The sequence below is a fragment of the Branchiostoma lanceolatum genome, chromosome 1 (assembly GCF_035083965.1).
Source record: "Branchiostoma lanceolatum isolate klBraLanc5 chromosome 1, klBraLanc5.hap2, whole genome shotgun sequence".
Lineage (NCBI taxonomy): Eukaryota > Metazoa > Chordata > Leptocardii > Amphioxiformes > Branchiostomatidae > Branchiostoma > Branchiostoma lanceolatum.
The window spans coordinates 21,392,835-21,416,907 of NC_089722.1; the positions used below are offsets into that span (position 1 = coordinate 21,392,835).

Consider the following 24,073-nt stretch of genomic DNA (forward strand, 5'->3'; position numbering starts at 1 on the left):
CATGTTCATTATATTCTATGAATGGCATCCTCTGGGGACTGATGCTAGCGTGCGAATAAAAAACAATTTTGGCAAAAAATTACTTTTCTTATGAAATCTATGTTGTCAGAAAGGGCAGGATAAACAAAATTCAACACATGCATTTTGAGTTTTAGTTTTAGTTCTTGAACTGTAAATATCCTCATATATCCTAATCATCAAATCAGGACATTTGAAATTACATTATGAATCGTATGCCGAACTATAGATTCTTCTTTTTTCCTCTTCTTTGACTTTGGAATTGACTCTGGCATTCTACGACATTAGTATCTGTTTTCCGAAATATCAATTTGCAATTTACAGCATGTATTTTCTCATTTTGAAGCTGCTTTTTTGGATTTACTGTATGGCCGAAAACTTCTTCTTTTTGGAAACGGACGAAAATTGATGCGCGGGCTGATGTCATCCATATAATGAAATCAACACGGTCTAATTAACCAGTAACCTAATAACACACTACACCTGTCAAAAACAATTAGACTACTAATATTTTTGTAGTATTCCTCCAACAGTACTAAGCTTTTAGAAGCATCTATATTTACTGGAAGCGGCTGTCATAAAAGGGCCCTTCCGCAGCAAAAATCACATGAAGAACGGTCAACAGCTGCTGTTTTATAGTGCTGGATTATTGCCTCGTATGAACTTCAGGGTGTTCTTTGCTTGGTCGACGTCGCTATCAAAGTTCCTAGAACCTCACTGCATGCGCGGGAAAAGGGAAATTTCTAAAGACTTATTCAACATGAAACAGCCCTTGCAAAATCTAAAAAGACTTCAAGGGAAAATCAAATAAGTTGGACTGCAGGTCTCTGTTTTCCCTTTTTTTTACCTCTCCCCATCTCTGTTGTTCCTGCCCGTTTATATTCTGTTTGTCCAAACGCTTGTATGTATATATGTATGTATGTAAGCAGCCTGGGCCTGGCTAAATCGCGCTTCTAGCGGCCAGCCCAACAGTTACAGCCTTCTAGAAGCCCATATATGTAATTTCTGTGCACTTTATTTCCACATCTCTAAAGCATGCAGTGAAAGCGCCCTGGGTATACGTATCTTCACGGCAAGTTTTTAACCATTTCACGCTTACATTTACGCCCCTGTAGTTATAGTGCACTACCATTTCTGCGATTCTGCAAGTGTCATTCTGTGGTTCTGTCACTTGCCCTTGAAAAAAGCGAAGCGGCCTTTGACGTTTGAACATGTAATCGAACTCGAGCTCCGGCCTCTGGATCGTGTGACAAATTTTTGAGCTTATAATAACTTTTTTTCCCGACACCGTGGCCCACACCCATCCACTGCACCTATGGGAAGTGCACATAAGACCGACAGGGGCATTCCGTCAAAAAAATTGAAAGGATTCATTCATTCATTTCAATCGGCTTCTTACTCTATTTGACATCAAAGAATACGTCTGTTATGTTATGCTTAAAGCTTGTAAATTCGAGCTTGGTTTTGACAGGAAATGTCACATTGATCCCGAAGCTGCGGTGGATGTCACGTCTTGTTGCATTACAAACTGCTTTCGCTAGATGTCAGTGCTGCACTGCTCTGTTCTGCTCTGGTGCATCCCGGGTAAAATCCCTGTGCTTACATCATCACAACAATCATGGCCGACCTGGGCTGGATTTTGATCCAGTTCTGCATCCTTTTCTTCAGATTTCCAAGATCGAAGACAGTCAGACCGCTTATTTTTGTGGTGGCCGCTTTGACGCTACCTTCTGCAGCTCTAGGCAGCAGGACGGCGTATGTCGAGGTCTCTTCGAGCGGAAATTCGGCGGAGAAAGACGGAGAGAGTTCAGGTCCAGTCCAGGTCAAGGGGGAATTCGCCGGCATTGGAGCTGTCAAAAACGCAGAGGGAGATTTACACACGGTAGTTTCAAATACAAGGCTCAACATTTGGAAATTTCGTGAATCATGTGTCATAGAATGAGCCAATGTGGTCTGCTATTCACTTCTGTCATGTAGTTTTTGAGTTGCTGAGACTGTACATACTCTAGGTCAATCTATGCACATAGCCGTGGCGACTAACGAAGGGAGTTTTTGCTTGATATTACATATACTTTCCCTTCTTAGTCGTGGGGCAGTACTCGATTTCACTTCTATTCGAGCGACGCCGGCCTTCAAACTTGCACGCCGGGCCCGATTCTTGTTCTCCCTGAACTCCTAACACCCTTACCTGCGACGCCGGTCACTAAAACGACGCCGGAAACCCCATGTTAATCCACAACAGGGCTTGATGCGGCAGAAGTCAATGGAAAACAACATCGGGTCCGCCATTTTTGGTCTAAATTTTGAAGGAGAGGAACGTCATCGCTACGTCGCGCTTGTACAGCCTGATTGGTGCGTTTACTCACATGACTGGGCTTGACCAATCAGGCTGTACAAGCCTCTCCTTCAAAATTTAGACCAAAAATGGCGGACCCGATGTTGTTTTCCATTGACTTCTGCCGCATCAAGCCCTGTTGTGGATTAACATGGGGTTTCCGGCGTCGTTTTAGTGACCGGCGTCGCAGGTAAGGGTGTTAGGAGTTCAGGGAGAACAAGAATCGGGCCCGGCGTGCAAGTTTGAAGGCCGGCGTCGCTCGAATAGAAGTGAAATCGAGTACTGCCCCACGACTAAGAAGGGAAAGTATATGTAATATCAAGCAAAAACTCCCTTCGTTAGTCGCCACGGCTATCTATGCACACAGCGTTTGGAAATATGTTTGGAAGTCTAGGAATGCTCTAATCTAGATTCCAGCAGCTGACTGCCTAGTCCATATGGTTTAACGATCCTCACTATGTTCAAAAGTTCAAAGTTACACTTAACGAGGTTAGAGTATAAAGCGTGTCAAATAGCTTTCTTGAGGCCACTCGTTTTTCTTCTACTAGTAATATATTTGAATGATAAATAAAACTCTTTTGCAAATCGCAAGGGTTCAAGTTAGGATCAAAGGGCCATCAAGGGCCAGGGGCCTTTACCTTTGACACTGCACATGCACATGCACATGCACATGCACATGCACATGCACTGCACATGCACATGCACACCCTACACATTGGGTACCTGCCTGTGGCACTGGCTGCAAATACACCTGATATTATTATAGTCGGAACCGCAAATGGGTTTATACTTGGAATCATGAACGACCTTAGCTTATTGAAGTTTTCATACCCCCTTCCCACAGGTCCCTCCCTGTGATGAAGAAGAGGAGGATGAGCTGATGTCATCGTGGGGGCGTGGCTGGATAGGAACTCTCCATGTGGAGGAGAACCTGACTTCTCAGTGTGGGGGCGGGGCAACCTTAGTGGACAGGGTAGGGAGATTGTAACATAACATATGTAACATGTATATGAAGAAAGGCTGCTGTGTTGAATTGTTGTGTGGTGGCAGTAGACAATATTAGCCTGGGTGCCATCTGATTACTACCGGGGCTCGGACTCCCAGTACCAACTGGATTTGGGGTTAAATGGACGTTTTGGGATTCCTCACCCAAAATGGGAGGTGAATAGGAGGGAAACCCACTTTTCACTGAGGTCCAGGTAAAATAGGGTAAGGACTCCCCAAAACGTCCGCTTAACCCCAAATCCAGTTGGTACTGGTGGTGTCCGACACCTGCTTCCCTGATTTTTTTCAATATAGGATTGGGAGCCCTACTAGTAATAGGATGGCACCCAGACTAGTGGTTATTCTTTGGGGGGAGGTGCTTTTTATAGTTGACCACTTCTAGGCATTGAAGTTGATGGATGGTTATGCTAGGATACAGTGTATACTTGCTAGTACTTTCGTTGTTACTGACTATCACAAAAGACAAAGTGATAGACGATTGTTGAATATCATTGCCCACTCCAGAAAAGCAGCAAATTTGTATTGATAGATGTCATTTTAACCGTTTCGAAACTTTTGTGTGTATCTTGTTATGTGCATTTTAGGGGAGAAACAGACACATTACATGGAGAATACATCCTTTAGAAACTCCCAGTTAGAACTGCCATTCGAAAGTTCTATGGGAGAAAGTTGAAATCAGTTATAAAAAAGTTTGTTCCTGTTTTCCAGGTGAAGAAAGCCATGTTGCTGGGTGCCTCAGCAATTCTGATCTTGGCTTTCAACCCACAACTGGTGAAAGAGGTCAGAAAGGTCATGGTTCTGAATTTGAATAGAATATTCTTTAGTTTTTAATTTTTGTTAATAAGGCCATGTTGATTTGATTATATGGATGACGTCTGAGCGTGTATCAATTTTCGTCCTTTTCCCCAAAAAAAGTTGACAGCCATACAAAGATGCTGAGCTGCAAAACGAGAAAATATATGCTGTAGATTGCTAAATAACATGTTGGGAACCGGATACTACTGTCGCTCCTTCAGAATAGAGCATGGTATGAAAGAAAATTGTTTTCATCACTTACATGTAGGATATTGGAGTTTTCTTTGTTACACAACCAGTAAGTCTCACCTGCTGATGTTTCGCTGTCTGTCAGACACCTTCCTCAGAGCTTCTGACTTGAGTACTGCTTCTCACCGCTATAAGTAGCCAAAGTAGGTGGGGCTTTTGCGGTGAGGACTCCAATATTCTATGTTCTACCGACCTGATGGAATTACTTTCAGATATATTCATCATTTGTTCTTATTTTCAGCTGGACATTTCCCAGCTGTTCACCCATCCTGTAGTTGTTCTCAGAGGTGCAGAAAACATCACCAAAGTTCTGACAGCTCTTACTGGGTAGGTACAGTTTATCACACCTTAGTCATGTAATGTGGCGTCGGTGTGGCGCAACGGTTAGAGAGTTGGACTCAGAACCAATGGGTCCCGGGTTCGATACTCACCATGCCCCAATGTCGTGCCCTTGGGAAAGGCACTTTACACAATATTCCTACCATGAGGCATGACAGTGGAGTGATGCCCACCGAGCCTCTTCGGCTAATCTGTCAAAATGTGTGCCGAAAACACACTACGGATTTGGTTGCCGATGTGCCAACATCTAGCACATTTGTCACTAAGATCCGTTAGATTATTATTGTAGTCCTTTAACTTTAATTTTAAAAAATGTCACAGGACCTCCCCCCCCCCCCCAAAATGTTCTTATGTAACAACTTTTCGACCCAAATTAGATGATGGTAAGCTATCTGTGTGACTAGTTAGGCAAAATGCCTTGATACTGGAATGTGTTTGAGGATGTGAAAGGTTAGGGAAGGTTAGTCCCAGTGTTTGCTAACCCTGGTCTGTGTCTAAGTTCTCTAATCCTGTTTTTCACTGCAGGTTTTGTGTTATAAAATGTCAACAAACATCAAATACTTGATCTATGACATAACGCTAACCAAAAAATCACGACCAAACGGTTGTTAAGTTCCACACAGCTACGTTGCAATAAACGATTTGTTCTAGGGAACGAACACTGCAGTTCAAATCCTCCCATGACGAGGTCAGTCTGTTCCATTCTGGGGTGGAAAGTTTTTGATGTCATCTTCAAGTGCAGGGTTATCAAAGCTTTTCAGACAGTGTACTGAATATGTTAGTCTGTCAAGTTTGCATTTCTGGCAGGATTACCAATGTTGCATCTAGATCCTAAAATACTCTGCTTTTAAAAATCTCAATTGTTCACACTCAATAGTTCTTATTCTTGATTTTCTGTCAATCTTAAAGATAGATTTCTTCCATCAGAAGTACCCTGCAACTGATTAGACCGTACAAATTATTAACCTGAATTCATTACATGGAAAACAATATTTTCATGATAACCTTATTTTTGCTGAGTTAGGATTATGGCACCAATTGTGTCATTGGTGAAGGGGTTAGGTAGCAGGAAAAGGTTGATATTTAATTTATGTCCAGAAATTTAAAGTTTCTATAATCCTTGACAATCTCTGCATTCAGCAATTAAAACCTTCTTGCAATATTACAACATGCAACAAATGCTCAGGAATTCCCAAATATGTAGAAAAGTGATCAAAGACCCTAATTCCTCCCAACCTTCTGGAAGAACACTTAAAGCATGCAGGCCTTTAAGTCTTTTAAGAGTTACAAATTGTATTTGACAATCTTATGCAACAACTGCTCAAGATTTCTTCAGCTTTTTTCTCATCCTGTTCTGTACATGAAGCAGGGCCAGGAGTGCATGATCTTTTCCGTAAGGCATAGGCAGCCTTCTTCAAATTTCCTATAATTCGTAGGGAAAGCCATCTTAGTCAGGTAATTAGTAGCGAGGCGACCAAATTTTGCGTAATCACCTTCCTTGATTTTAGCATAATATGTCCAGGGATTCTTCTGTATTCAGTGTAAAGCATTGTCGGCACCCCCATACAGACCCTCATGTAGGTTAGCTTTGTTGTAAAGAATGTTAAATCTAGTTAGGCAGGTCTCGCACAAGTGCACACAAGTGCCACACAAGATTAATCTCTCCAGCGAGACAGGTCAAGTCTATTTTTAAGTGCAGTGGCTTGTTAAGAACTGGCACTGATACTTCTCTATTAGAAACAGATGTGGGGAGACTGACTCTTTGACTCTGGGGTCTGTAGGGTTGTTAGCTATCTAACCAACAGCTGTAGGCACAGGCAAGAAGCCAGGAATCGTTTTGCTGAAGGAAAACTTCAGTCTGTATGCCACCCTAGTCGTGTTATGCCTATGGGTAGGTCTTGTTAAAGGGATAAGAGTGCTAACGAATGCCTACTGATATCTCATTAAATTTAAAGGCGCAGTAGTCTGACTAAAATCACGCACCTAGCATGTGTTAAGTAAAGAATGTTTGTGTTACATAAGGGGCACTTTGTTATATAACTGGGAGCCAGGCATGCCCCTTTTACATAATGAGTAAAACTTACATGTAGTACCTGGTAATTCGTAACTGGGTCGAGCACTAAAATTTAATACATATAGCGTAGTCTGTACATTGTATAATGTGTACTACGTACAGTGTCATTGGTGTCAGAATAAAGTGAAGACAGCCCGGTGATTTTAACGTAAGACTACCTGTCTTAATTTAGCGTAGAACATGGTCACCATCAAGAATATGTACGGATGATGATTTTCTAATTGGAATGTGATGCTCGATGTTCAAGTATAATTTGAAAGACAACAAAACACACAGAATGTATTAACTAAGAAATTTTTCTTTATTGAATGTGCAGTTCCAGCGACTAGTGGAAAGGGGACTTAAATACCAACATTTTGCATTCAGTTGGCAACTAGTAGCTTTAGCCACATGATGTATATATAAGGAAATAAAGGGTCAGCTACCATTGGAGCCAACTCCCTTGTTGAGATATAACTTATAAGTCATCACCTTCAAAGAACTACAGGGGGGTAAGTGATCTCGTACCTGCCACTTATTGGCCAGTAGATCAAAGACTTTGTCCTGAGATGGCTTCTAGTCTTGCAGCCTGTATAGTCTTGTTTGTTCACAGTTGGCAGTCATGATCAGACCTATACTGTAAATTCAGAAATGTCTGCCGTGGTTTTATGTTCACGGTTTTCGCGGTGAACTCTTTACCGGAAACTTAGAACCACCGCGAAAATCTGTTACATCGCATAACTGTAGCGCTACTATTGTTTCAAAGGCAAATTCAGAGACCACTTCAATACTCCATTTTCTCCTTACCGCGAAATTAGATACCCGCAAACATTTCTGCCTTCACAGTAGTACTGTAAGTCTTCAAATATTTGCGGTGGTTTTATTGTTGTCGTGACCTCTCCACCGCAAATTCACGATGAGTATGCATTTCCAATGTATTACTTCTACTGCTACAGTACTACAGAACTCTGAACTTACATGTAGAACACCACGAAAACAGCATCTACTGAGAAATCACACCCCTGCAATAATAGATGAATTTACAGTCTTGTTGGGCTGTGGGCTACATTCTAAGAATTATAACCGGAATTAACTCCTAAACCTACACAAGCTTGATAGCCAAGTTTTTTTTTTCTCTACATTGGTAAGAGATGGGAAAGAAAATTTGTGGTCTTTTTTTTTTCACTCTGGCACAATTGCCACATTTTCTGAATACTCAATGAGACAACTTGATTAACAACCTAGCCCTTTGATTGGTTCAAGATTATGTCCCTCAAACCTTGAACAAGTTGAAGGTCACTAACAACATACATTCTCGATTAAAGCTGTTGTTAAGGCTTAAAACCCTCAAACATGTCATGTAGTGGTCAAGGTAAACTTCTGATGCAGCAGAGTCACTAGACTTAAAGGAGTCCTAAACTCCAGAAGGCGGTGTTATTTTCCACTAGATTATGTATCCATCAATACATAATCAGCTGACTTTGTACAGAATTCCGCTTGTGGTGAATAACACAAGGTGTGTTTTTTAAAACAATATGATACTCACTAAACCCCTGCAGACCCTACCAGTGTATTCCCTATGCGTAAACACAAATTTTTAAACGTGGATATTTTCGGCGTAAATCGGGGTGGTTAAGCACAATAAGAAGGCCAATTGTTGATAAGATATAAACTGCACAGTTACTACCAAATTGGTATACAATCTTTCAAATGGAATGGGGGTATGATAAACACAGAAATGTGGGTCTACTGCACTTTTCCTTTGCGCATAATCAGCTGTTTCAATTCCACATTATTCGTAACCAGACCACTCATAACAAATTTAACGTTTTCTCTAGCGCAATTGAACGTAATGCATAATTAACACCTGAACTTAGCAGAAAGCGAAGCCATCAGCTTACTATGTAAAGTAATGAAGGCTTTTTAATTTGATTATAATATGAATCCCCATTGGCGGGTAATTTGATTGGCATTACCATCTTCACGTTGTTAACTGTAATCCAACATGGCACGAATAATGTCATAAAGAATACATGTAGCCTGAAAACGTAGCCATTGCCTTCCAGAAATGCTGATGGTAACCCACATGCACGCCCCTAGAAATGCGCAAAATAAGTTATGCAACAAAGTGGTGCAAATTGACACCAAAAACAAGCAGGTGAACATACTGGATATTGTTTTTGATGATATTCCAACTACCAAGTTTGACGATTCAATGTAACATTTTAGACATGCAGGATGTGTGCAATATTTTGGCACATGAGGTTATATCACCTTGTTTTATGTGTATGTATAGTGATAACCTTTAATACATCCATATGACTTCCATTTTGTGGGCTCTTTAAAGAGTCATTGACACCCCCAGGTTGCAGAATGTCAGTTAACTTAGACCCAGTGGCAGAGGCCTCAAAATTTATCATCTGATTCTGATCGGCTAAAAATAGCTCTGCAGATGTGAAACATCTGGCCTGGCCATGGGATCTGTCAATAGGGAGGTTATTTTGGGCTATGGGTTGATTTCCAGTTTGATGAATGGTGTGGTACAGCTGGTGTTTGTAATCTTGAAAAACAGTCTGTTGATGGCAAAAAAAGCTAATCTCCAAGCAGATGTAAGGATCTGGCCCATTCTCAGTACTTAGTGTCTTATGTCTGTCATCTTTTTAATGGTTTGCCTCCCCCTTCGAATGGTTTACCTTTGCCAAGAAGGTTATTTATGATTTATGATATGTGGATAGATATTTGCAAACGAAGGACATTAGTTTGATAATGGACCCCCAGTGGCTCTCTGTGGTACTGCAACGGAACCTCTTGTTTTCATATCTCATGTTCTGGATAAACTATGGTCATGATTTTTTTATGGTAGATAGCCCTTGGGCTCATGAAGATTTATTGTAGTTTTGAACACCTGTTGAAAAAATGCAATACTAGAAAAAAGTACCAAATGTTACAAAAACAGGAAAGGGCATCTCAGTTAGGGCTGCACTGGTCTTGCGGAAGGGACATAGAATAGGGTCCTGTGTTTGAGGAGGTGCCTCAAGGCCTAGCTCCCCCTCCCTGTAAAAATATACCCTGCTACTGAAACAGCAAGGAATCTTGCTGCCCTATGTGCTACTAAAGGCACTACAAGGGTCTGTACAAATTAAACGAAAAATTTGTTTTTAATGATTCAAAGACTCTTTTGTAACCTTCACTTTTATAATTTTTTGTATTTTTCAGTGGGGGCAAAGTCAGAGCAAAGGTGGTCCACGAGAAAGCCTTCCATGAAGCCATGGTGAGTTGATAGGCATGTCATAATACTTTACAATGAGCATGACCATTCCAATAGACCAATCCTGACTGTCTAATCACAATTAGCAGTTCAACCAATGATAGCATGGTGATTAGCGGTTCGACCAATGAGAGAGAAGCTGCATGTTCTTTAAATATTTTCATTTTTGTGTTTTTATTTCGTGGTTGGCAGGGCTATGTGACAGGTCTAGTATAGTTGTTGGCAACAAACTGATTTGATTGGGCCAAGCTTTGGCCAAGGAGTCAAATTTTTATTGACTTCTGAGTGACAAGAAATTGAAAGGGTTTGTGTTCCTACAGTTCATTGTCCCAGACTAACCTGTGTTTCACAGTGTATCCAAAGTTTGTTCATTTGGCTTTGTATGTAACCTCCATTACCATGGCCATTTATCCAACAGGTTATATGAATCAGCCACTTTGGGGTTTGATAGATCTCTAGTGCAGATCTAGAGGCAAGTTGGAGATCTGTTCGGACGTATATTTTCAGGGTGGCAGAATTATGTACCCTGGTGGAACTATTTTTAAGATGTTATGTGTTTGCGATCAGGAATAACACTGACGAATCTGCCAAAACAAAACACAAAACCTTATCCGCCTTGCAGTATTTTTACCACACATGATTGGTGTTATGAAAAACGTGTCAAATGTATTTGAGACAAAAGGAGGAAAAAAACAGTCCAGGAGTCTCAGTAGATGTAGCCAAGGTTGCTGGGCCTCATTAGTACGCCCATCTTGACACCTGTTGAAGGGGTGTCCTCTGTGAGCTTGTAGGCTTGCGCAAAGAAGTTACTGATCTCGAGTCATTTAGGGACACCATCCACACACGTGGGTACATCGTAGACCCAAGGCTGGCAAACTTGAATTTGACCTGCTAGGTTCATACGAAGCACTCCGGGAATTGTCATTGAGGGACACCATCCACACGTGTGTTACACACAGAAAAACCCTAGACCAAACTCTTGATGACAAACTTGACATGGGGTCATCAAGGAAAAGCTCAAGTTCAAAGTCATTTGGGGACACCATCCCCACAGGTGTGATACACAGAAGACCCAACTCTTGGTGAACTGCTCTAGAGTCATTTAGGGACACCATCCACACATGTGGGTACATACTTTATAGACCTAAGGACGCACTGACCCTTGGTGGCTAACTTGAATTTGACCTGCTAGGTTCATACAAAGTACTCCCCTCGTTGAAAGTCATTTAGAGACACCATCCACACACGCGTGGTACACAGAAGACCCAACTCTTGGTGGCAAACGTGACCTGGGCTCATAAAGGAGAAGCTCAAGTTCAAAGTTATGAGTGTACCACAAGTGTGGGGATGGTGTTCCTAAATTAGGAACACTTGTGGTACACTCAGAAGCATCTTAGACCGGACTCTTGGTGACAAACTTGACGAGGGCTCATAAAAGAAAAGCTCAAGTTCAAAGTTATTTGGAGACACCATCCCCACAGGTGTGATACACACAGAAGCATCGTAGACCCAACTCTTGGTGACAAACTTGACCAGGGCTCATGAAAGAAAAGCTCAACTTCAAAGTTATTTTGGGACACCATCCCCACACCTGTAGTACACACAGAAGCATCTTAGACCGGACTCTTGCTGACAAACTTGACCAGGGCTCATAAAAGAAAAGCTCAACTTCAAAGTTATTTTTGGACACCATCCCCACACCTGTAGTATACACAGAAGCATCGTAGACCCAAGCGTGTGGTACACACAAGCACATGGTAGAGCCAAGGCAGACCCTTGCTGGTGACCTTGAACTTGACCTGTTGAGTTCATAAGAAGCACTCCCTGAGTTCATCAAGGGACACACTCCCCACATGTGTTGTACACACAAGTGCATCTATAGACCCAAGGCTGAGCCTTGGTCAAAAAACTTGACCTGAGTTCATAAAGGAGAAGCTCAAGTTCAAAGTCGTTTTGAGACAATATCCACACCTGGTCCCAATTATGCTCCATGGTGAATTCAGGAGGCCTATGCAACTAAACTAACTGATGCTTAATACAAAATCGTCCCATGCACACAAAATTACACATTAAATCTCACTTCAGGTAGTTTGTTTGGGTAAAAAAGTTTAGTTTGAAACAATACAAGAAAGAGTTGTAGATAGACGTCTTTAGTTATTTATTTATTAAGATTTCCAAAAAAATAGATGACACAGAAAAACTGGTGTTGCCATCTTTTCAACACGGCACATGGCACATACCAAATCTTGGTCAACGTGTATGAATAAAAAGAAATCCAAATTCAAGGTTGTCTAAGGACACATGTGGTACCCAGAAACACACATTGACAGGCCAAGTCCAAGGACAAACATGTTACTTTTCTGTCATCGGAAATACGTCTTCCTGGACCTTCTCTCCTGTACTCCATCCTGTAGGGATACATTTACTTGACTTTACTTTCAGGACGAAGTGCAGCTATATATAAGCTGACTATAAGCTTCACCATGGCAGAAACAGTGAACGCTGGTGCCCATTTAAGTGTAACATCTACTAACATAATTCCACCAGCGTACATAATTCCACCACCCAGAAAAGATAAGTCCAAACAGAAATCCAACCCAATGTTGCACTAGATCCCTCTCAAACCCACTGTTTTTCAATGTGATGGATTTATGTAACCCGGCGGATTAATGTTAATGGAGGCTATAATTAGATGCATAGAAAAACAGAAGGTTAAAGACATTCAGTGCTCATGAAAGCAAATGAAAAACTGCATGATATTTTTTTACGTGTGCAGCATTCTGTCGGGTCCTTAATCATCCAGTGTGGCCAACAACATTGCAAAGTTGATTTGGTGAAGGTTGCTGATTCAGTAAATCTTCAAATGTTTGCGGTGGTTTTATTTTCAAGGTTTTCATAATGGCTCATACCAGGAAATCATGCAATACTGCAAATATTTGTTCCACATTTACTATTATTGTACTAAAATTGTTTCAGCTCTGAACATTAACACATCTCTTTCCCTCCCAACGCAGAATTTCAAGAGGCCCCACAAAAATAACAGATGTGGTATATATATACATAGCATAATCCTTGTATATTATACATGTATACAAACTTAAAGAGCAAACACAATTCACATGATTTGGGCCTTCTATCACTAAACCAACTGAAGGAACTTATCAACTAGGACTTTGCAGTAACCTACATGTACGCAAATATCATCAGGCAATTTGAAAATGATCCTGTTTCTTTTTGTGTCTGTATCTATATAGTCCTTCGGCGTAACACACCAGATTCAAAAACTTGTTGAAGGGGGAAAGTTTGCTCCATTGATATTCGGAGCAAGAAGTTATGTAACTATTTGTGACACAGTGAAAACTAGTACTAATCAATATCAATAATCCCAGGAGTGATTGATCTGTCAGTACTGTGCGTGATGTATCCCATGGTCCCTTGCAGGCCGCCAGCACCATAACTCTGTGGGCGGCGTGTTGGCGAGCGCGCGGCGGGACGGTCGTTTGTCCGGGCGGTGCCGGTAGAACTCAGGTAGATAGATCGTACCTTACCACGGTAACGAGACCTATCCCATGATGCCTTACAGGACGTGGAGCGCCTCATGGTGTGGGGTCCTTGTGGACGCACCCGAGGTGGCACCGTGGTTCTCGGGGTCTGTCCGCGGACTGCCGGTAACACGCAGGTATCGCTTCTCTTTCACGTCCACCACGCCCACAGGTATCCCATAATGCTTTGCAGGCACCCGGGCCCCTAGTCCTATGGTCGACCTGCGGCCGGTCCCGCGGAGGCCCATATAAGGAGTGGCAGGGCGTGGTGTGTATGCAGGCGGAGACCAAGACGCAGGTTGGTGCAGGGTTCGGTTCTTAACGTCCCGTCCTGTCTGTCCCGTAGGGAGGGATGGCGGTGGACGGCTGGGACAGCTGTACCCTGGCCTTCCCTAAGGACTGGCAGGACCGGGACTGGTGGGACACGGCGCCCGACGTGGTCTGTAAGGGAGGCACCAAGAGACCTTGGCAGGTAGGGACAGGACGGACTGATGGCAGGGGAAGCAGCAGGGAACCCCCATGCACGCCCACCCGGATCCATGCACACACCTTTAACACTAGAAATAGAAGCTGCCACGGCTGAGCGACCAAATTTTTACAGATGTTTACCAATTTCATATACATAGAGAACAAAAGTACACATAATTGTATAGGTCACAAGCATATTACAAGCATTAAATTTTACAAACATTGCAGATATTCAGAAGTTTCTGGCATACGTCTATGTTGATTAGAAAATAAAACAATGTATACAAGTAAATTGTGACATTTAAAGCATGGCATTGTTAGACTTAGAAGTATCATATTTCTATCTTCACAATGTCATGTAACTTCCATTAACATTGATCCAGCAGGTTACATATATCCGCCACACTTAGTAAGTTTGAGAGAGCTCTAGTGTAGCATCCAGAGCTATGCACAGTTTAGATATGTAGGTCTGGAGTGCATTATACTTGGGGATGTTGGGTTGGAGATCTGTTTGAACATATCATATAAGGGTGGCGGAATTATGTACCCTGGTGGAATTCTGTTTAGATGTTAAACATATGTGTTACAAGAGCTGATGATCGATATTGTTTTCGCAGACGTACTTCACGCAGGCGTGGAATATGGTTCTTATCTTCATCACGACGCTGAGCGTGCTGCTGATGTTACAGGTCCGCTGGCGGACGCAGGACGACTCCTACACCACGGAACAGGTGGAGGTTCGTGCGCCTAACCGTCTCTGTATCGTTGTGAGATCAGTAACCTATGCAGTCAACTAAATTTAGTTCAGTGCACATGCGCAGTATGATGTGTTGTGGGTTATATGTAGTCAAGTTGAAGTATAAACAATATACTATGAACCATGCATTCAAATCCAAGGATAGACGTATGCATTGAAAGAACATTCATTTGATTCCCTCTGAAAATATTTTTTGTCAGATTTGAATTATCTAATACAAAATTACTGTAAATGCAGACTGAAATGTTTGCGGTTTTTTTGCGGCGACCGTTTCACCGCGAACTTAAAACCACCGCAAACATTTTTGTCCAATACTGAAGCAGTATGTGACTATAGCGCTGCTGCAAACTTAAAACCACCGCAAACACGCCATTTTCGCCTTAGCATGAAACAAAAACCACAACAAACTTCAATGCATTTACAGTACTTTTGCAAAACCAAAGACTGGGACATGGTTCCAAAGTTGTCAACCTTAAAGATTGGAAGCTACCTCCAAGTATACCTCCGTGGCCCTCACCCTTAAAGAACTGATACATATTATTGCTGACACTCACCCTTACATAACAGATAAGCATGATGAATTACCTGATGATACAGAGACCCATCTGGAGAATGGGGAATCTCCCAAGAGATAACTGACACCCCCACAGTGTATAAACATTGGCGTCACCCATCACCCCCACAGTGTGTAAACAGTGGTATATCCCACAGGTGGTTCAAACCACCAGACCACAGGATAGGGGCTGACAAGACCGGGTCAACAAGTGTCAAGGAGATGTATACAGGTCAAAAACACTTGTCTGGTATTTAGGACTATCAAGAAATGGAAGACGAAGGATGTTTGGAGGATATGGACAAGGGAGAAACAAAACTCCACTAGGCTGGTGTGAAAGAATGGGAATTTTCATTCAATTAGTGACCCCATATCAATAGAAGACAAGAGAAGAATTCAGATTTGCTTGATATTTTGCACCAGCATTTTCCTGATACTTCTTTGTCCTTCTGTCTGGGGCTAAGGGGTTATTCCATTTTAAGTAAATAAAAAGGAAACACCTTCATAGATTATTTATCTGTGGTCTTTTTAGATAAAGTCAGTTAGATTAATTCATACCACAAACTTTAAGGTATCTAGCTAGCATTTTCATGGCTTTTCTGACACGCTAACTCTCTGTCAGTTACTTTACCCTAAGCAATGTACAGACTCGTATACTGTTGTACATGGCAGCTTTCCATGGTATCGCAGCAGGACTATACGATGTTGTCGAATGATATATCGTGTTCTGGATATGCTATGGTCATGACTTTTTGATAGTAGCTAGCTCTCAAACTTGCATAGGTTTGGGCCCCCTAGCATTTTTTTTAACTGGAGGGGCCAATTTTGTTTGAGACTTTGAAAGAGAATAATTCAATTTGATTGAATAACATTATGACAATGTGTTTTCTGCCCTTTCCTACAGACTGCTCTCCAGAGACTGGCATCGGATGCCTTGTCCAGAATGCGTGTAAAAAGATACAAACACTTCCACAGAAGGTCCAGACATGGAGAGAAGGAGAAGGATGCTTGTGCTGTTTGTTTGGACCACTTTTACCCAGGACAGGTCTGTACTTATTTGTATACAAGGGAACAGATTTGAACAAAATTAGAGTAAGGGATAGAGTATCAACTAGATAGTTTTAAAAATATGGTTGCAGCTAGATGTGCAAAGGTTAGGTATAACAGGTTGTTCAGTGTAATATATTAAAATTAGAGTTAAGAATAGAATGCCAACTGGATACATGTAGTTTTAAACAATGCTTGCATCTAAATTTGCCAAGTTTAGGTGTGACAGTTCGTTCAGTGTAATATAACCAGCTGCTGCTGTTCCACGTGCCTCAGCAGCGAAGCTTGTGTGTTACACAGAAAGATGGTTATACCAGCTAATATCATAGTATACAGGTACAGATACAGAAATAAGGCTTGCCTTGAAGTTGTGCCAACATAAGATTTTCTTTAAAAATCCTGGAAAATACAGTGCAGCTTGCCATCTTCTATTCCCTAGCAGATGTAGGCTGGCTTCAAACAGATGATTTTTCCAGTAAAAGAACAGTTATTCAAATTTCAAACTGAGATTCAAACTGTTAGTTGATACATGTATTGAGATTTAAACCCCTAACAGTTTGATCCAAATACCTCTGATGTGCATATTATAAAACTGAGAAATGATCATGGCACCTTGCTGTGTAGATATAGCAGCGTGTATATATAGAATACAACACGGGGTATTCCGTATCACCCGAGGTACCAGCCCGACCGCGGGTCGGATCGCCCGTAGGCCGGAGGGCGATCCGACCCGCGGGAGGGCTGGGACCGAGGGTGATGCGGAATACAACGTGTTGTATTTTATTTATGTCATACCTTGGCCATACCCACCCGAGAAAACACACATTTCAATGCGGAATGCGCCAGAAGTTGAGGGAGTTTTGTGTCCTCGAACAAGAAACTGTAGCAACATTGATTCCAATCTCCGAATCCGGTATTCGAATTTCCGACGGCCGCGTAACCGACGCGTTCGAAATGCGTTCGAAATATTCTATGGAAGCCTGTGTGATAACCCTCCCGAACCCTATGTGATCCGGATAGTTATCACACGGTCCGGAACACCCGTATCAGGCCCAGGCATGACATAAATTCTCATACGACATTTTTTTTCTTCTTGTTTCAGGCTGTGAGGGTTCTACCCTGTTTCCATGAATTTCATCGGAAGTGCGTCGATTCCTGGCTCATTAAGAAGCGGACCTGTCCTTTGTGCACCATTAATATATTAGGTAAGTGATTGAGTATTGATTACTATGTGGTGTGGAACACAAAATTGAGACCACCTACTTTTCCCCTTTATTTCCACATGTTAAGTCCATAGAAATGGATGAGTACAGTGTCACATATTCTAAAGTGACGGTCATGTCATGATAAAAATCATATGCGTCGGTATGGCATAACAGTTAGAGCATTAGGACTAATGCATGTAAGTTTCGGGTTCGGTACTCACCATGCCCCAACATTATGCCCTTGCACTTAATGATAAAACCTAGTACCATGACTGTTGAGTGACGCACACTGAGCCTCTTTGGCTAGTCCGCCAAAAGTGTGCCAAAAACACAGATTGTGTGCATCAATGTGCCAACACCTGCACATATGCCACCAAGAGCCAACATTTTTTTATAATCTGTCCATGATATATATAAATCTTTGGAAATAATATGAAACTTTAAATGTGTGTTGTTTGCTATTGTTCTCATATTTGTACACACTGCGCGGAAAGCCGAATTTCAGGGTCAGAAATTGCCTTACACGTTCATGGAAATTCTGCATTTCCGTCAGAATCATGGGATTTCGAACCTGTTTACGTTGCGCGTCCGGTCCTGTACGTTCCCTAGATTCTCTCGGAGATGGACCACTACCGTGTTCAGGACGTTTAAAGGGCCTTACACGCCCGGACATACACCCTTGAAATGACCATACACTGCAGGAAATTCAACGTGTATTGGTCCGTGTGGCGATGTTATGTGAATAATTTAGCGGCAATTATCACCTCATTATTTCCCCGGGTTCTGGCCTATGGAGTGCGCTATTGCGGTATAGCAGGAAATTCACCGTGTAATGGTCCGTGTGGCGATGTGATGTGCATAATTTAGCGGCAATTATCACCTAATTATCCCCCCGCATCCACCCGGTTACGCCTTCAATATTTCTTTTGTCATGGAAAGCGGCTTCAAGGCTACTGCCTCCCTCCCCCCTTTTACTGGATTTTGCCCCCCTCCCCTCTTTCCACATTTTTCAGATTTTTATCAATATCGTGATAACGCCACATTTATTCCGTCTGAAATATCGATTATCAGTGTTAACAAAGATGTCTCATTTTATTCATGTCGTTAACCACCGGCACTTCGGTTGTTCGGATTACGATTGTTTGGGTAGTCCTTTGAAATGCCAGCGTCCATCTGCTCTTGGCTGGGCGTGAGTGGCGCAGAAGTGTCGTACTGAAACCTAGCCTGTCGAGGTAGCACAGTCCGTATGGTTTGCCGCTTTTATACTGCCTGTTAGAATGAGGTTCGTTCCACAATCCAGACGGACACGCCGTTGTAATTTCTTCATCCGACAAAAAGTCCGGGGCAAAGCCGTATATATAGTCAAAACTCCGGGCTGTAGTGCTTTACAAGGACGTCGGAAATGTAGCTCCATGCCGCGATGTTCTGCATTCAATGCAAGCCCCTTGTCTCAGTCTCGTCGTAGAATAGTAACCAAGCTCCAAATAATCCCGGGCATCGCTGGATATAACCCACGCTAGTATCCAGACACAGAGATAGCGACAGCACACATCTGCACACAACCACTCGGACTTCTCAAATGCCAACTGAAATATTTGAAAATTATAACAGGAACGTTGATTGGTCCTGGTTTTTAAATCACGTCCCAGAAGCAATGCTATTGGTTGTACATTCCTTTACATAATTTGCATGGACATAGACACAATTACCTGTGAAACGCCAGGTATGTCTATTGTATACATTTAGCTTTGAACTGCCTGATTACTAGTATTTCACAGTTACACAATACCTGCCAGGGAAGGTGTAAAAACATGCGGCTGTGTCTTATCGACAACAGCTTGAAAAAGCAATAGGTTCGTTAGCAGTACAAAGTAAAGTTGTAAGTACATCGTACTATCGACTATATAACTAGCGACATAAATTGAAGAAATCGAGTCCAAATATTACATGTTTTAGAAAAATATCACTAAAAAGCTATGGACACCATTCATTGCAAGATAAACATGTGTGTGTGTGTGTGTGTGTGTGTGTGTGTGTGTGTGTGTGTGTGTGTGTGTGTGTGTGTGTGTGTGTGTGTGTGTGTGTGTGTGTGTGTTGTACCAAGGAAGTTAGCACGGAGACACGGACCTAGTGCCTATGTTGATTGTAATTCGTGTGTGTCGTGTGTCGTTAATCTTTCTTCTTATCAAAGTGATACGCGCTGTAGTCCAGATTTATGTGACTTTAAAAAACACCTCAGTCTATACACAAAATGAATACAGAAAAATAAGATTGTTTGTGACCTTTGTCTTAGAAACAAAACCCCAGACAGCACATTACACATTAAACTGATAATTGTTTTTACAACGGGCACATTTTCACAAAAGCACAGCTTCACATCAAGGAGGCTATATAATGTCCTTGTTCACATCAACTAAGGACATTATATAATGTCCTTGCATCAACTCGTAGATTTCAGAATCAGATAGACCATGGCCTGTTGTTCATCTACCCGTATACCATCTACTAGACTGTAAAACAAAATCCAAACATTTTGCTTTTCATATTGTTTTTATCGTGTCGGGAAAATGTTATGACGTTACGTCGTATACCATTAGAACCACAATTGTATGATTTAACCGTGGGTTTGAGACAAACTGTCTTATTCCAAAACAAAGAACATCTATTTCTGCTAAACACTGAAATTGGGTTGGGGGTGTAGACGTGCCACACAAGGCTAAATGTTACGTTCTATAATTGTCTTATTCTACTGCCCAAGTATTCATCATATTGGGTTCGATTATTTGCATGGCCAAATATGGACGCCCAGTGAATACTTTTTAGCATAAGCTGACATCTAGCCGCGACGACTCAAATGGTAAGACGTAGTTTGCTTGTATATCATTATAGTATTCCGGAGGAAGACAATGTAATATTGATTTACAAGTAAAATAAGCCTTTCCACCAGAGTCGCCGCGGCTAGCTGACATCATGGGTTGCTTTTTTCCAGAATCAAAACATTTATAAACATTAGCTTTCCTTTGTTCAGACAAAGCATATCATTCAGTTTGTAGATAACATTATGCATATCAACACTGCGCTGGGCAGACAATTAAACTCAATAAGCATTCAAACTGCAATGTAAAGCTTAATAGTACATCTTGTTTATAATTAACGAATAACTTCACGCTGAATCGGGTCACCTATTTCTAATGAAGAACATTGAACGCCGGGCGCTTGTGGTTTCTGTCTAAGAAAAAACGCACCAGACAACACAATACACATCCAACCAAAGCAATAAACTGAATGTTTGTATTCACACCGAGAAAATGACTATTCTACAACAGTACATTTCAAATCAACTTGTAGGCTTAGGTCTGCCACTGTGATGGAACTGTAGCGCATGTTATCTATACATCAGATAGAGCCGCTTATGTATCGACTTCGTTAAACAAGAGGGTCTGTGATTTTTAGTATAATACTCATTTTGCTTTGAATGTTTTATCATTGGGCATTTGGACATCGGTTTTCGTGTCGGGAAAAAAGTTATGAGATTATCTCATATCCTAGTTAACCGCCTTTTGTATATTTCATGATCAGCTGTGGCTTTCGGGCCAGGGCGGGTTCCTGAACGGGCGCGGGTTTCTGAGCGGGCGGGGGGCTCAGCAGGGCGGGCGAGGGCCTCAGCAGGGCGGGCGGGGTCTCTGGCGGGCGGGGGTCTCTGGGCGATATAAATGTCGCCCAGCTCAGAACGATCGCGACCGTCGTTTGGATCTAGCGGCGTCCCGCGCGGTTCCCCGTTGGAAATGTCGGCACGTTCAAAACCCAGCCTCACTAATCATGATATTAGTGTTTTTGGAGACCTTTCTTGTCGACCTAGGTGGATTTCAAAATAAACGACATTCAACATATTGGAACGCTAATTTTGTTCGGACGGACGATCTGCAGCTGGTAGAAACGCTTCTATCTCGCTTGTAGCAGATGGCCCCTGTAATACACTCATGAAAATTAGATCACGTTAATTCAAGCCATTTTGTTCCGCTTTCTACCAGTAGAACATAATTTTACGTCAGTAATGCACAGGTAATTGTCACCTAGAATGCACGAAAGGCCGTATATAATTGCCATCCTTTTGTAATCCATTTTCCACTACACGTCAAGTGTAAGGGTGCCGTAAATTCCCATCCACTTTCCAGGTCCAGGTGTGTAAGAAAAAATCTAGGACCGGACACGGTGATCCCTGAAACCCATGTACACAACCATTACACGGTGAATTTGACAGGTGTGTAAGGGCCCTGATACTCCTTGAAATTCGACTTTTAGAGCAGTGACATGCACTTTTGAACCTGTACAGACATGTAGGGTCCATCCTTGAGATATCACCTCTAACATACCCTGTCCTTGTTGTCTTTTACAGATAAACAGGATGGCTCCTGCCTACCAGAAAACTGATACCATATCGTCTTAGGATTCTCAACAATGTTTACTATCTCTTTTCCAAAATTGTAGGGATAGTTGTAACTTAGTATTTTGCCTGTTGTTATGAAGAAGGACCTTAAAGATGTTTGTGCCAACAGTGACACTAAAATACAACAGTTTTTAATTACATTCAATCATGATAAGTATTATTCAATCAGAAGAGACATTTGTACAAAATGTGATAAACCCTTCTGATGTTAAAATTGAACCTAATATGGATCATACTTCCAGTTCTTGATTCCTGCCAGGAAAAAAAAGCAAGTAATTAAGTTAAATTCCGTCAGTAATGTCAGAGTGAACACGGCAGCTGATTCGGAACATGTCACTGCAGCTCACAAAACATTCTTTTGATATTACATAATCATTGTGATTACATACAATCACAAGTTTCTCAAAAGCTTCTCAAAAGAACATTTTTCGCAGGCTGTGCCACTGGTTAAGAACCGGCTGCCATTTTCACAAACACATTAAACTGCATTTGCTAACGCAAATAATACTTCGTACCAAATTTACAACTGTATGCCTCAAGTCAAGGAACGCTAGTTGTTCCTAGCCAAAAAGACTCCTCTGTACATTCATGTATGCCCGTCCGTCTGTCCGTCCATCCATCCATCCACCCATCCATCTATCCATCCATCCAATCACCCATCCATCCACCCATCCAACCACCCATCCATCCAACCACCCATCCATCCATCCATCCATCCAACCACCCATCCATCCATCCACCCATCCATTCATCCAACCAACCATCCATCCATCCATCCATCCAACCATCAGTCACTCATACCAAATTCTGCCAAACAAAATAAAAGACAATAGAGACTTCAATAGAAATGTATACATTATGTGGAAGCTAACGATTTTTTTACCTCATTTTATCAGTGAATTGAAAGTTTAGCCGTAAATTTACAATGTAAGTTGACATTGTACAAAGTAAGTAACAAGGTGAAAAGAATTATTTATTGTACTGAGTTTAAGGTAAATTTGAACACCACTTCATTGGTGACAATAATATACATGTTATTATTACATGTATAAAGATATGTATAAATGATTTTTAAAGTATATTCCTGTAATGAAGATATACTAACAGTAACGCAAGAGCATGCGGACGTTTGTCAATATTTAAGAATATTAAAAACTGTTATGTCGACAACATGTTGCACTGACACAAAACCGTACCTTTTTTATCACACAAACTTAATGATATACGTGGTTTAGAACTTCCGTCTTTAGTTTGACAAGGCACTAAGGGTTTTTGAAGTTTAAAATGAATATATTTCATTTTTATTGCATACAACATATACCATAAGGTTCAATCTGTGAAGAAAATGCTTCTAGTCTCTTCATACCTTTTAATATACCTACACTTTCGAACTTGCAAATCTAAACGAATATTCAGGTACTTACGATCATAGACATAGTTGAGATTGAAAAAAGGGTGTTCAAAAATGTAAGTACATGTATGTGACCACGCAGAGAAAACAAATTAAGAGTTCATTCACCCTGCGTTGTTTGTTGTCTTGTCTGGTCGCATCGATCATACAAGCGACTTTGCTGCCGGGTTCAATGACCTGATGAATCGTCCTGCGGATGGTCTTTTTTAGGTCATGAGCACACTGAAAGTCGTTGACCTCGCCCCCACCCCATACCACCCCCACGATGGCCGGTGTTGTGACACTGGTAAGATAGATCTATGTGGTGGAGAAATCATCGTGTCAAGAGTTGAAGGCTATGACCTAGCAGCAAGTGTGTTATTCCGCTGTTTACGGAATCAGACTGGCATTCCAGAAATGCAGTGCATACTCGACTATTGATCGAATGAATATAATTCTACGAACCGCTGCGGATGTGTCGTACAATATGTAGCTGTCTAGGTGTCTTGTAAAGGAAAAGGTCGTCGTTTACGCGTATATACTGTACGTAGGTCATACGCATATATATAAGGAAATCGAAACATGCGGGCTACTACACCATA

General features: G+C 41.7%; 1 protein-coding gene across 5 annotated transcripts; it reads left to right on the forward strand.

Moving 5' to 3' along the window:
* Positions 1-1,608: 1,608 nt before the first annotated feature.
* On the forward strand, positions 1,609-24,073 carry LOC136441037 (RING finger protein 215-like). Of its 5 annotated transcripts, XM_066437251.1 has the most exons (11): positions 1,609-1,900; positions 3,198-3,326; positions 4,067-4,138; positions 4,644-4,729; positions 10,011-10,065; positions 13,504-13,590; positions 13,951-14,076; positions 14,690-14,809; positions 16,287-16,427; positions 17,532-17,634; positions 22,031-24,073. In XM_066437251.1, exons 1-11 carry the CDS (start codon positions 1,637-1,639, stop codon positions 22,063-22,065), a joined length of 1,218 nt encoding a protein of 405 aa, XP_066293348.1. In that variant the 5' UTR covers positions 1,609-1,636; the 3' UTR covers positions 22,066-24,073. The 5 variants fall into 5 exon arrangements, with proteins under 5 accessions (XP_066293348.1, XP_066293353.1, XP_066293352.1 ...); XM_066437256.1 differs by lacking the exon at positions 13,951-14,076; XM_066437255.1 differs by lacking the exons at positions 13,504-13,590; positions 13,951-14,076 and adding an exon at positions 13,646-13,741.